The sequence below is a fragment of the Hoplias malabaricus genome, chromosome 1 (genome assembly GCF_029633855.1).
Source record: "Hoplias malabaricus isolate fHopMal1 chromosome 1, fHopMal1.hap1, whole genome shotgun sequence".
NCBI classification, from domain to species: Eukaryota; Metazoa; Chordata; class Actinopteri; order Characiformes; family Erythrinidae; genus Hoplias; species Hoplias malabaricus.
The window spans coordinates 41965799-41977817 of NC_089800.1; the positions used below are offsets into that span (position 1 = coordinate 41965799).

Consider the following 12019-nt stretch of genomic DNA (forward strand, 5'->3'; position numbering starts at 1 on the left):
GACAGTGGCCTAGCTGACAGTCAGGGTAAGGCTACTTTGCCAGAAGTCTCTACATCCTAAATTGCCAATTTGTTCAGCCTTGGCATCTCTCTTTATTCGGTGCATTTCTCTCACTAAATCTGATTTCCTTATCTCTGAAATACTGTGCAAGAGCATAGATTTGCTCTCAACATTGGTGGGGACCTATGAATCCCCACTCCCCACCCCCCACACACCCCACTCTCTACACACCACCAAATTGCCTGATTTTTTTTTCTCTTTGCTCCATGACTAAACAATACAGGACTGATATACTACATATGCTTGCTATTCTATGTGCTTTTAACTATTCTGAATAACAGTTCATAATTTAATTCATGTTAAATTATGTTAAATTAATGTTAAACAAAGTATAAATTTGACAAAGTACTAGTTTAGACTTCAGTTTACTTCAGCTGTAGTGCAAATGAAACAGGTCTCATACATCAGCAATAATAAAAGCAGATGGAGCACTGCATAAATGCCATAAAACCAACAAAGAAACATTCATTCATTCATTTTCTGTAACCGCTTATCCAATTCAGGGTCTCAGTGGGTCCGGAGCCTACCTGGAATCACTGAACGCAAGGCAGGAACACACCCTGGAGGGGGCGCCAGTCCTTCACCAAGTGACACGCACACACATTCACTCACAAGCTGCCAACAACTAAGCATAGCTACAGAGGGAAAAGCACAGCCAATCACTCTGGTCATATGTGTTATGAGAAGTAGGACTCAGGTAGAGAACGTGATTTAAACCTTTCTGCACCCTTTTTTTGTTTTTTGAGGGGAGGGGACAATTCAATAATTGCTGGATATTGGTGGGGACATATCACATCCATGTTAATTCTATGCTTTTAATACTGTACATAATAATCCTGTGTCATATGCTTGTGGTACCCTTGAGGTTACGTATTCTGTACCTTTAATTAGGGGACATATTTGTACCTTTTATTGTAGATTGTAATATTTTGTTGATTGCATATGCCCCATTTCATTTCCTTGTGTTATTTTATTTGACACAGCTCTATAAATAGGGTGACCAGACGTGCTCTTTTACCCGGACATGTCCTCTTATTCAGAGTTAAAAATGTCCGGGCGGAATTTCACAAACGTCCGGGATTTTGTTTCTAGAGCTTACATAGAACTTCGAGAAGCGTTTCGTTCAAACCTACCTCTAGTCCTGCCCTCCCCTACTCCGATTGGTTCGCTTGAGTGGGAAGGGGGAGTGGTGAAGTAGCCTAAAATCTTCTGATTGGACGGTCTGACTGTAGAGCTACATTTATTGGTCGATAACCTTCTCTGTAAAGAGTCGTGTCCTCTTTTTCACCATCTCAGATCTGGTCACCCTATCTATAAAGAAACCGTTAAAATAACATATTGAACTCACCTTGTGGAGAAGACAATATAATGTACCATTGGAGAAAAACTGGACTTTAAACCGACTGTGGTAAGTTAGTGTTAAGCATGTGAGGGAGGGGTTAAGATAGGGTGACCAAACGTCCTCTTTTCGCCTGACATGTCCTCTTTTCGGGACCTAAAAAATGCGTCCGGCCGGGATTTTTAAATCTCCAAAACCGTCTGGGATTTTGCGGTCCACAGTCTTCTCCTTGTCCCAAATCTCACAATAAGCCCTAATCCCTTTCTTGAAGTGTGCACTTCGATGACGTATGAACACGTTGTTGTAGGTGAGCAAAGGGGGCGCGCTGGGATCAAGTGTTCAAGGGGTCGGAGCTCAGAGCAGAAATTGGACACACTTCGCCACGAGCACCTTCTTGTACTTACATCACTTTCAGCCGAGCTCCGCTCCACATCACAGTGTTTTACTGGAGCCTCGAACAGAAATGTGTTGAAAGTTGTAAATGTAATTTATCATAGTCTCTTGTTCGTATTTGGGAGCGTTTCTGTGTCACACGAGTCTTTCACTTTCTGCTCTATATTTTACAAAACCCGAAAGACGTCACTTCTGTCCCTATAACGACACAAATACACGGACACACCTGACCGTTACTGACCTTCTGACGAGTTCATCAAGTCAGCCAGCTGCGCAGTTTTTCTTTTTAACGTTAACTTTAGAAGAAAACAGGCCAAATCTCCGGATCATTAAAGACGGAACTGGGGAGAGACTGAATTATAGCTCTCACACACAGCAAGTTTTATCAGCCAGACCTTATAAAATATAAGTATTTTTACATAATGTCTGGATCCCAGGGATGCTCTGATCATGTATTATGTCTTTTTATTTCTGGTTGATATAATGTGGTGCTTGCTTTTAGTAACGTTTAAAAAACACGTTTAAAAGGTGAACTCGTCCGTTTCTGTCATGATCATGAGTTTTCTGGTTGTAAACAAGTCGCTTTAATACGGGACTTCAGTTTTGAAGTGTGGTATGAACAGAAAATAACAGGTTTCAATGATAATAAACTGTCAAGAACTTACAAAAATATTACTTTATTAATTTTGCTTAGGGCCATAGTTGCATGGTTATGGAAGCATATGTGCTGCCAACCTGCCCCATGTGTCCTCATTTTTAAAACTCAAGTATGGTCACCCTAGTTAAGGTCTTATTTATGGTAAAAGTGCTATAACAATGATACAAATTAACATATTAGGTCATCAGTTATTTCAGATCAGCTCTCTCTTTCTGTTCCCACAGATAGTCAACTTCTCAAAGAGTCTGGAATCCCCATTAACATCACTGTCCCCAGACTGGCAGGTCAGAGCATTTCCATTCATAAACAAGCTGTTTGTTGTGTCATTTCAAACTCAATCTGACAGCAGTCTGGGGTTTTGGGAGGGAGCTGGAAAGGAGGGGGTGGTATTGCACACTACAGTTAATCTAAGTAAACTAATAATAATGTGAAGGATTTAATTTTATAATACCTGGAGCCTTGGCCAATTCCCAGAATCTCAGAGCCAATTCTTGAGGGTTGGCAAGCCTAGTTTGTAGAGAGGAACGTGTTTGGTAAGCATAAGTGGGCTAAAACTGTATGTGCCCTTGACTTTTCTGTAATTGCACAATCAGGCCACTAGGGGGCAATAAGGATCAACTTCCCGCAGCAGTTGAATGGCTCCACACATGACTATGATGAATCAAAAGTTGGAGATGCTGTAAAATAACGAAAAATGGGTTTTCAAAGGTCTCGCTGAGCCTGACGTTTTTTTTTTTGCCTTTTCGGTGGGTTTGTGCACTGCGGTGGTCCAGCTGAGGACTGGACAAGGCTGTTGGAATTCTCCCCACTCTTCCAAATGATCAAAGAGTTGGAGCAGAAGATCAGAAAGAGAGCTTTGGATGCAGGTCTGCTCAACAGTAGCCAATCAGGTACTTCCTAACGTCCAGGTCATGATTAATTATAGTTCACAAACTGAACAGATGAGACTTACATTTGATGCTAGGCTCAGGCAAGTGGATATTAGTCCTCTATTTTCACTGAAGGTTCTAACACTGGCTTTTTAATGGTTTAACTCCCATAACAATCATAAACTCAAATTAAACATGTAAATATACAGAGAGGGCAGAGGTGCATTATGGAAGCTTGCCCCCTCTCTTGCACACACAAACACACAAGTCTCAGTGTGTGCTGCTTACGATCCAGCACTTGTGAACTTTAACCATTTTCTCTTGGTTCTCTGTCTTCTGAGTATTTTTTGTTTGTTTGTTTTCAACATATGCTTACATTACTAATTACATATAGGCATTAGATAAGGCATGAACTCCAAATGTAGGATGACCAGGTGAGTGGGGAGAAGAGTCTTTCGTGAGTGCAGTATGATTGAGCTATTAGTCCCAGTTCTGAGAAGAAGCTGTCTTAGAACAGGCTGGTTCTGGACTTCATGCTGCTGTATCTCCTGCCGCTGTGAGAACAGACACTGGCTCGGGTAGATGGAGCCCTTTATAATTCTTCTGGTCTTTTTTGGACAGTGGCTTGTGTATAGGGACTGGTGACATTTATTAAATGACACTCATATTTTATAAGATTTTTTCCTGGAACCTGAACATGAGAGAGTGACACATTTTGGCCAGAAATAAAAACATGAAAAAAATTATATTTATCGGATGGATCAGATTCCAGTCTTTCAAGCAGAGTGTAATGTTTGCTATAGTTTTACTAAATTATAATATTACCACAGTTCGTCAGTGTGGGCCAGTATTGTTTTGTGGCTCTCATTTGTGGCTCTCATATATGAATAATATCTACAGCAATGTTTTAAAGAATATCAATTAGAGTTGTTATTATACTTAATGAGAGATTGCAAGTTTGCTTGGTGATGCCTTAGACTCTGTGGCCAGGAGTTCAATACAGCTGGGTGTGAAGGAGGGCCCTCATTCTTCAAAGAGGAACCAAATGTAGGAGTCTGTTAGCTAACTGGTTATGGGCAGATAGTCTTCTCCTTCAAGTGTCCAGTGTGCTGACCACCTGAGTTATGTTTGCAGCATCTTTACATTTGTATGTATATCTCAGAGGAAGCACCCACAAACCGAGCTACTGCGAAATGAATGCCCCTCAGTAATTGTTGGTATTTCTCAGATTTTATTCTTCTGAACTGATTGTGGATGAGCTGAAGGGTGGCACTGTGTTTGTGTTGTAGGCTCAGGGCGGCCCTTCATTGATTTCTTGGACGCACAGTGGGAGTGTGAGGGAGACCTAGTTCAAGTCAGTGCTGATACCCTGAACCCTCGAGAATTTCTGATCTTCCAACATGGTCAGCTTCTGCTCCAGCTGCTCCATTCGCACAAAGTGGTCTGTAACTAACACACACAACCCTTTATTCTGATTCATTATCTGCCATCTCTTGATAATACTTTACAGCATTTTGTACTCACTGAGCAGTGATATGATGGAGTGGTGGATGTATTGAAGTGTAGCCTACAGAAAGTGTTCTGATTATTAATGCTTGGGTTTCTGATTTGCAGGCACCAGCAGTTAAACTACAGCTAGCTGCGAGCCTTCCAGCAAATGACTACCACTGCAATGCCTTCCGTAATTCCTTTTATTACCAGGTATTTACATGCCCAATAAGCAATTTGTAATAAGCATAATTTCATATGTTGTTGTCCAAAATATTTGACTGAAAGGTTTCTTTCAGTGCAATTCAGTCTTTAAGGACAGGGAATTATCATCCAAAAGGAAGGTTAGTCTGCAGTCTGTTATGGAGCAATACTATATGTATGGAGAGCTATTGTGGTGAGTGTTAATGTGTTGGTGATGTGTTATATTTCAAGAAGTTTATCGAAACATGCTGTATATATGAACATTGGAAGTTGTGGAAAAACATTCCTGAAGGTTTCTTTAAAAACGGAAGTCAATTTTATGTAACAATGTATCAATAACGTCTGTGATGAAGGCATATTGTGGAACAAGTAAATGCTGAAATCTCATATAATACAAATCTAATTTCAGGAAATGTTCAATACATTTTGCAAAATGCAATAAAAACAACATTTATGAACATAGGGTTTAGCTACTCATTGAGGTTTTTGAGTATTTTTCTGTCATAATGTCTGCCTGTTTTTCCTGATTCTGAAAAATGTATGTTGATGGCTGGAAATGACATGAATTAAGTTTATTTCACTGTGACCCTGAACTGGATAAGCAGTTAGGGACATGGAATGAATGAATAGAATACACTCTAAAAAGAACCAACTTAATTGAATTGCTTCAATTGGTAACAAGTAATTCAATTAAGTTTATCCAACTTAATTTTTTAAGTTTTTGAAGGTTGAACTTAAAAAATTAAGTTGGATAAACTTAATTGAATTACTTGTTACCAATTGAAGCAATTCAATTAAGTTGGATCAACTGTTCTCTTTTTAGAGTGTAGTACTGTAGGTGTTTTTGATCAAAAAGCGTGTAGTGTAGATATACTGTATTTATAAAAGATCTTTAAAAACATCAGTCGTACCTAAAACTGTCAACTCTGTAAATAAATGGAAAGAAATATTTAGTGGTTTTGAAAGTACTGTAAAGAGCACCAATCCTTTAGCTACCATTTGTGCCTGCAGGAGACAGAAAAGTTTCTGTATGTCCGATGTCAGAGACTGCAGTCTGTGGGAGGATTTTCTCTGCTACTGCTGCACTGTGCTGCTCACATTTCCACTGGCCAACTGAGCATCGACTCTACTCCTGCCTTCCAAAGGGCCTTCTTCAAGGTACATCACTGGCACATGCATTCATAGACAGTTTCCTCAGCTTAAAGAGCATTAGGGGGGCCCTTTTTCATTAGAGTGTATGCCTTCCAGAGGGTTTTCTTCAATATAAATCATTGGCACATGCATACAAGGACAGCTTCCTTAGCCTTTGGGGTGTCTTTTTAATGATTTCTCTGCATTCCTTTTACCATTTCCATGCTCCAGGTGTTACAGGTGTGTCTAAGTGAGCTGTTCCATGCCAGATTGGCCCTTGATTCAGCAGAAGGGAAGACACCCAGTGGAGTGGGCACCAACTCTGCTCTTAATGGCCTTCTGCTGGAGAGGGTGCAGAAACCTGGCCAAGGGACACTGTCTGAAGACGTGAGTGAAATTTATTTAATGATACCTGTGGCTTGCTCTCCTCCCAGTTGCTGCTTGGTGATTTGAAGGGCTGCAGAAAGTGCTGGGTCAGACTAATGAACTGATTCTAGCTGAACAAACAGAGAATTCAGTGGAGGGATCTCTTATTTTTTGGCAGGACGTGGCCAGGATGCTGCAGAAGCATAGAGAAGCCTCAGTGTTCCGGCAAGTTGAGAGCCTCCTGAGAGACAGGAACCCAGAGGTCAGCCCAAGTGACACCCAGCTGCCAATCAAACATGGCACAGATGACCAGGACACCACTCTGGAATGAAATAACCGCTCAGTACTGAGACATGAGCCCTTCTGCCTTTTGTTAAATGTTACAAGGCCAATCGTTTCATCAAAGCTACAGCAGGTTGTCTCCTGTGAGACGGATGCTGGCATTAAAATCCGCATGATGATTTTCTTTTAGGTCAGGCCTATTTTGTTAACTACCATATAAAATGTTGCCCCTGTCCATGTTTTTCCAATTTTCATTCTTCTGCCTCTGTGCAGTGCAGTGACACTGACTTGGTGGGGGCGTGTTATTGCATGTTGTTCTGGTATGAGTGGATCAGACACAGCAGTGCTCCTGGAGTTTTTGAACACTGTGACCACTTACTGTCCACTCTGTTAGACACACTTACCTTGTGGAGCCATCTTGTAGATGTAAAGTCAGAGACAGCATCTTTCCAAAATAACTCTTGGAACCTATGTGCTCTACAACAAACCGGCCCACGTTTCCACCAGATTAGATATGTGCCAAGGATAAACACACAAAAACAGAGCATGTTCCCGTTTTATTTCCTATTATTTATTTATATAACATGTTGTTAATGACCCTGTCTAGCTTCACTGCATGATAACACTTTATCTGAGGCTCTGAGATCTTTCACTGATGAGATCCACCACTCAAAAAATACTAGCCCTCTGGCAGTCTTAAACACAGGAATAACAAAGTGAGATGTGAAATGGAGGGAGAGACGCTTGTATCTAGCAGCGTCTAAGCTTGAGGTGTCTTTTGGATTCTAGCCTATGCAAACTTGGTAAGAATGTTTGCTGAGTAAACAGCAAAGCCCTTTTGTAAGCTGCTGTGGATAAGAGCATCTGCTAAATGCTTTAAATCTAAATCTAAATGAGATCAAGTACGCAGAGCCATGGATGAGCTACAGTCTGGAATTACAAAGGGTTCATATGATAAGTGGAGCTTATCATAAAATTGACAGTGAGTGTATACTATTTGTGCAGGCCTGCATGTACCATGTGTTAGTGCTGCATTAAAAACCTACAGAACATTGTAGGCTTTAAACTGGGTTTTAAAAAGATATTTGTCAGTCTTGCATGCATCCATCAGTCTGAAAACAAAGCCCTATTTGACATAATATCAGCACTGCACTCTAAAAAAACCAACTTAATTGAATTGCTTCAATTGGTAACAAGTAATTCAATTAAGTTTATCCAACTTAATTTTTTAAGTTTTTGAAGATTGAACTTAAAAAATTAAGTTGGATAAACTTAATTGAATTACTTGTTACCAATTGAAGCAATTCAATTCATTTGGATCAACTGTTCTCTTTTTAGAGTGTGCATAGAAAAGAAAATTCTTAAAACCTTGACGTTTTAAGTGTATTGGTGAAGTCAGTTTGCCCTTTGGAACCCTGTTGATTTAAAGGCAAATGATTTTCTTAGGAAAAGAAGATGGGGTGTTTACTTCTGTACTATAATTCCAATAAAGTTGACTGGTATAGATTGTGTCTGTGTATTTATGGTTGGACTAGACACTTCTTTAGGGTTTATGACTGAAACGCTGAGATCCTCAGGCATGTTTTTTCAGGTTGTGGCCAGTGGAAACTTTACAGACACAGAATCTGAATTTGCAGCAAAGTGGTTCATACCTTGACCCACTCTTATTTATTAATTGTCAATTACATTAGAAGAATTTCTCATTTTACCTCAGGCTGACCATTTCGCTGAAGTCATTTGAGAGAATTCTTCAAATCATATTAAGATCCAAGTCTGGATGTCTGTCCTCAATAATAAATGCTCTGTTAGGAAAGGTTATATAGTATGATCTCTAATTTACTGGAATCAGAGAAGAGATAATTTAGTCTAGCAATAATTGCTTTATAGATAATGATAAATAGATACGCAATAGATGGAGAACATTTGCCCCCTGTAAAATCTTGTTTCAATGTTTTATTCCCGTTCTTCCCATTTGGTAATGTTTTGATATTTTAGAGCCCAATTACCTGGCTTGTGAACATTTTTGCCACTTACCTGGAATGCTCAAATATTACTTTAAAAACCATCCTGGAGGTGCTGTAGCTTAAATCAAGCATGGTTAATGCTAATAAAGTCACTGGTGACATGCATTTGGATTCCTATCACTGTGCTGTTCAAGTACATAATGGTACATTTTGTGACACTCAGTCTTTAAGTCCCCCTCCAGTCATCCATTACAGTCTAACAACTCAACCCTTTCATCAAAATGACATATTTAGAATTTCCAATAAAATCCCCTAATGCCTTAAAAGTGGCTTAAATGTAGCTCTACCCTTTCTCTGTCATTCAGAATTAGTTGATCTATGAATAGCGTATAAACAAAACCACATGGACAAATGAGCAAGTCTTTAAAATTCATTCATTCATTCATTCATTGTCTGTAACCGCTTATCCAGTTCAGGGTCACGGTGGGTCCGGAGCCTACCCGGAATCATTGGGTGCAAGGCAGGAACACCCCCCGGAGGGGGCACCAGTCCTTCAAAGGGCAACACACACATTCACTCACACACTCACCCCTATGGACGCTTTTGAGTCACCAATCCACCTACCAACGTGTTTTTGGACCATGGGAGGAAATCCATGCGGACACGGGGAGAACACACCAGACAGTCACACAGAGAAGGGCTTGAGCCCACAACCTCCAGATCCCTGGAGCTATGTGACTGCGACATTAGCTGTCTTTAAAATTGACTGTTGAAAATTATACAACCTCCACAATATTTTAATGGTATACATTATGAAACATAAATTAATTCACTATTCAAATGCTTTACAACATACAGTTGGAGCAAATGGTAGTTAGTATATAATGTTATAATTTTTATAGTGTTTATGGACAATTTCCAATCCCTTTTTCTGAGTTCAATTTAGTCAGTGTAGCTGGGAAGTGCTTCTTCTTTTTTCTTTCCTTTTATGATGATGTAACTAAATTGATCCACCCCAAAGTGGCAAACACACATCATAAGACACTCTTCAGAGCCATGTTCACACATTCTGAGATGAGTTTCCTTCATGTATATGTTGTATCAAACTAGAGACATGACTCTAAAGAGAGTGGTATGAGTTTGATAAATATTGGGTATTGCCACAAATGCCTTTGACTTAAGACCACTACCAAACGCCCTCTTACACAAACATGCATATTACTTATTTAATAAACAGTGGCAGGGAATGAAATATTGAGAATAATGTTCCAGAAAATCATGTTTTTCAGTAAAGCTGGGACACAACCGCATGATTACAATACTCAAAATCAGAGAATTAAAAAAATATTTGATTTTTTATTTGAACGTAATGACATGGCAGTGATTTAGGAAGTTGTATCTTCTTAGCCAGTTAGCTAACGCTAGCTACATAATATTCATTCATTCATTGTCTGTAACCACTTATTCAGTTCAGGGTCACAGTGGTTCTGGAGCCTACCCAGAATCACTGGGCACAAGGCATGAACACACCCTGAAGCGGGCGCCAGTTCTTTGCAGGGCCGCACACACTTACACATTCACTCAAAAACTCACAGCTGTGGACATTTTTGAGTAGCCAATCCACCTACCCAAGACTCATTGTAATTGTTTTATTAGTTTTCTAACAGAAAATTAGAGAACACTTAGTATGATATATTTTTTTTCTGTGAATTGTAATGTAACATATTTGTTACATGTTATTATTATGACAATTAAATAATTCTTAACCAATATATAATTTAACCATAGGTGCTCAAACTTTGTGATGTGAGATGCACTTCCTGTGCCATTTCCCATTGGATTGTGGGGAAAATATTGTCCATCATTACCATACTTTAAAACTGGCTGGTTCTATGCATTTTAATTATTTATTTATTTTGTATGCTCAATTTTGACACTTGTAACATTCATTCAGGCATTATCTGTAACCGCTTATCCAGTTCAAGGTCGCGGTGGGTCCAGAGCCTACCTGGAATCATTGGGCACAAGGCTGGAATACACCCTGGAGCACACCAAACTCCTCACAGACAGTCACCCGGAGCGGGAATCAAACCCACAATCTCCAGGTCCCTAGAGCTGTGTGACTGCGCCACCATACCACCCTACACTTGTAACAATACTACGTAATACCCAAAACCTAGTTGCTATTCAGTAGGACACAGTCTTAATTAAACAGAAGGGTTTCTGTGCTAATTAAATAAAGATGAGAGAGTTGTGCCAGCATTGTGGTCCTGATGTCAACTTTTTTGTTCTCTGTTACTGTTTGTTAATGTGTAGCAGAGTGTAATGTGATTTGTTATGTTGTTTTGTGTGCAAGGCCAGTAGTTTTGGGGTCTGAGTTTTGGGTTACTAACCTCTGTCGGCACTTTCTGTGAATATTATTATGAATTTAGACTGAATATAAAAGTGATTATTTTACTCAAAACCACATAGAAAACATAATTTTAATCCATTGCAGCTCATTATGATCAAAAATATGTTAATAAATCACTTCAAGAATCCTTTGGAATGTGAATTCATTGAATATGTCATGACTGAGAAATTGTGAGTCTTTCGGTGTTCATTAAACTCGGTTGTTAGCTGGCTTCTTTGTTTATTCAGCTTACACCATTTACTTATAGCTTGCAATTGAAACCAAGGATAGTCTTTCCTTGTAAATGACTGTGAGAAATATTTAAACTCACTGAGAGCAACATTACTTTCTCGGTTGGCCCCATCCATCTCTACCATAATTCACTACACAAATCTTAAAATGCATTGACTCCTGAACACACACAACCTACGCTGTGTCTAAGATTGAGACATTTGTCATGCCTACACAACACAACACTGGACACAGGGAAAAGGGAAAGATTTGGTGTATGCTTGAACTGAAAAATGTGCTAGGTATCTTACATTATTTATTTCACATAATTGTTTAAAAGTAACAATAAACAAATTTTATTTACTATTCTGAGGTCAAGATGGATTGAAGCAGAGATTTACATTTTGAGTGAGATGGAAAAATACTGTACTTTGACTTTAGACCATTAGTTAATGCGTGTTTTTGGGGGTCATTCGAGTCAGCTCCAGTGACACCCTACTCCCTTGGTAGTACAATACGTATGTCATGAAATAACAATTAAATATTACAGTGTATGTCCAGTAAAATGCCGTTTTGTATTGACAAAAGCTGAAAGCTTTTAGTTCAGTAGTGGAGTGCAGAAGTCACATTTTACTCATCTAT

The 12019-nt window shown here is 39.3% G+C and overlaps 1 protein-coding gene across 1 annotated transcript; it reads left to right on the forward strand.

Moving 5' to 3' along the window:
• The first annotated feature begins 1820 nt into the window (after positions 1–1820).
• On the forward strand, positions 1821–7976 carry si:dkey-103g5.4 (uncharacterized). The gene is made up of 8 exons (XM_066642860.1): positions 1821–1882; positions 2675–2734; positions 3224–3340; positions 4609–4760; positions 4934–5020; positions 6023–6169; positions 6374–6529; positions 6687–7976. The coding sequence occupies exons 3-8, from the start codon at positions 3268–3270 to the stop codon at positions 6837–6839; spliced, it is 768 nt and encodes a 255-aa protein (XP_066498957.1). The 5' UTR covers positions 1821–1882; positions 2675–2734; positions 3224–3267; the 3' UTR covers positions 6840–7976.
• Positions 7977–12019: the final 4043 nt, after the last annotated feature.

Excerpts from the sequence above, each read along its gene's own strand:
- si:dkey-103g5.4 (XM_066642860.1), top strand. The coding sequence starts at position 3,268 with ATGATCAAAGAGTTGGAGCAGAAGATCAGAAAGAGAGCTTTGGATGCA. Across the intron at positions 4,761-4,933 it reads TGCTCCATTCGCACAAAGTG|GCACCAGCAGTTAAACTACA; the intron begins GTCTGTAACTAA and ends TCTGATTTGCAG. Across the intron at positions 6,530-6,686 it reads AAGGGACACTGTCTGAAGAC|GACGTGGCCAGGATGCTGCA; the intron begins GTGAGTGAAATT and ends ATTTTTTGGCAG.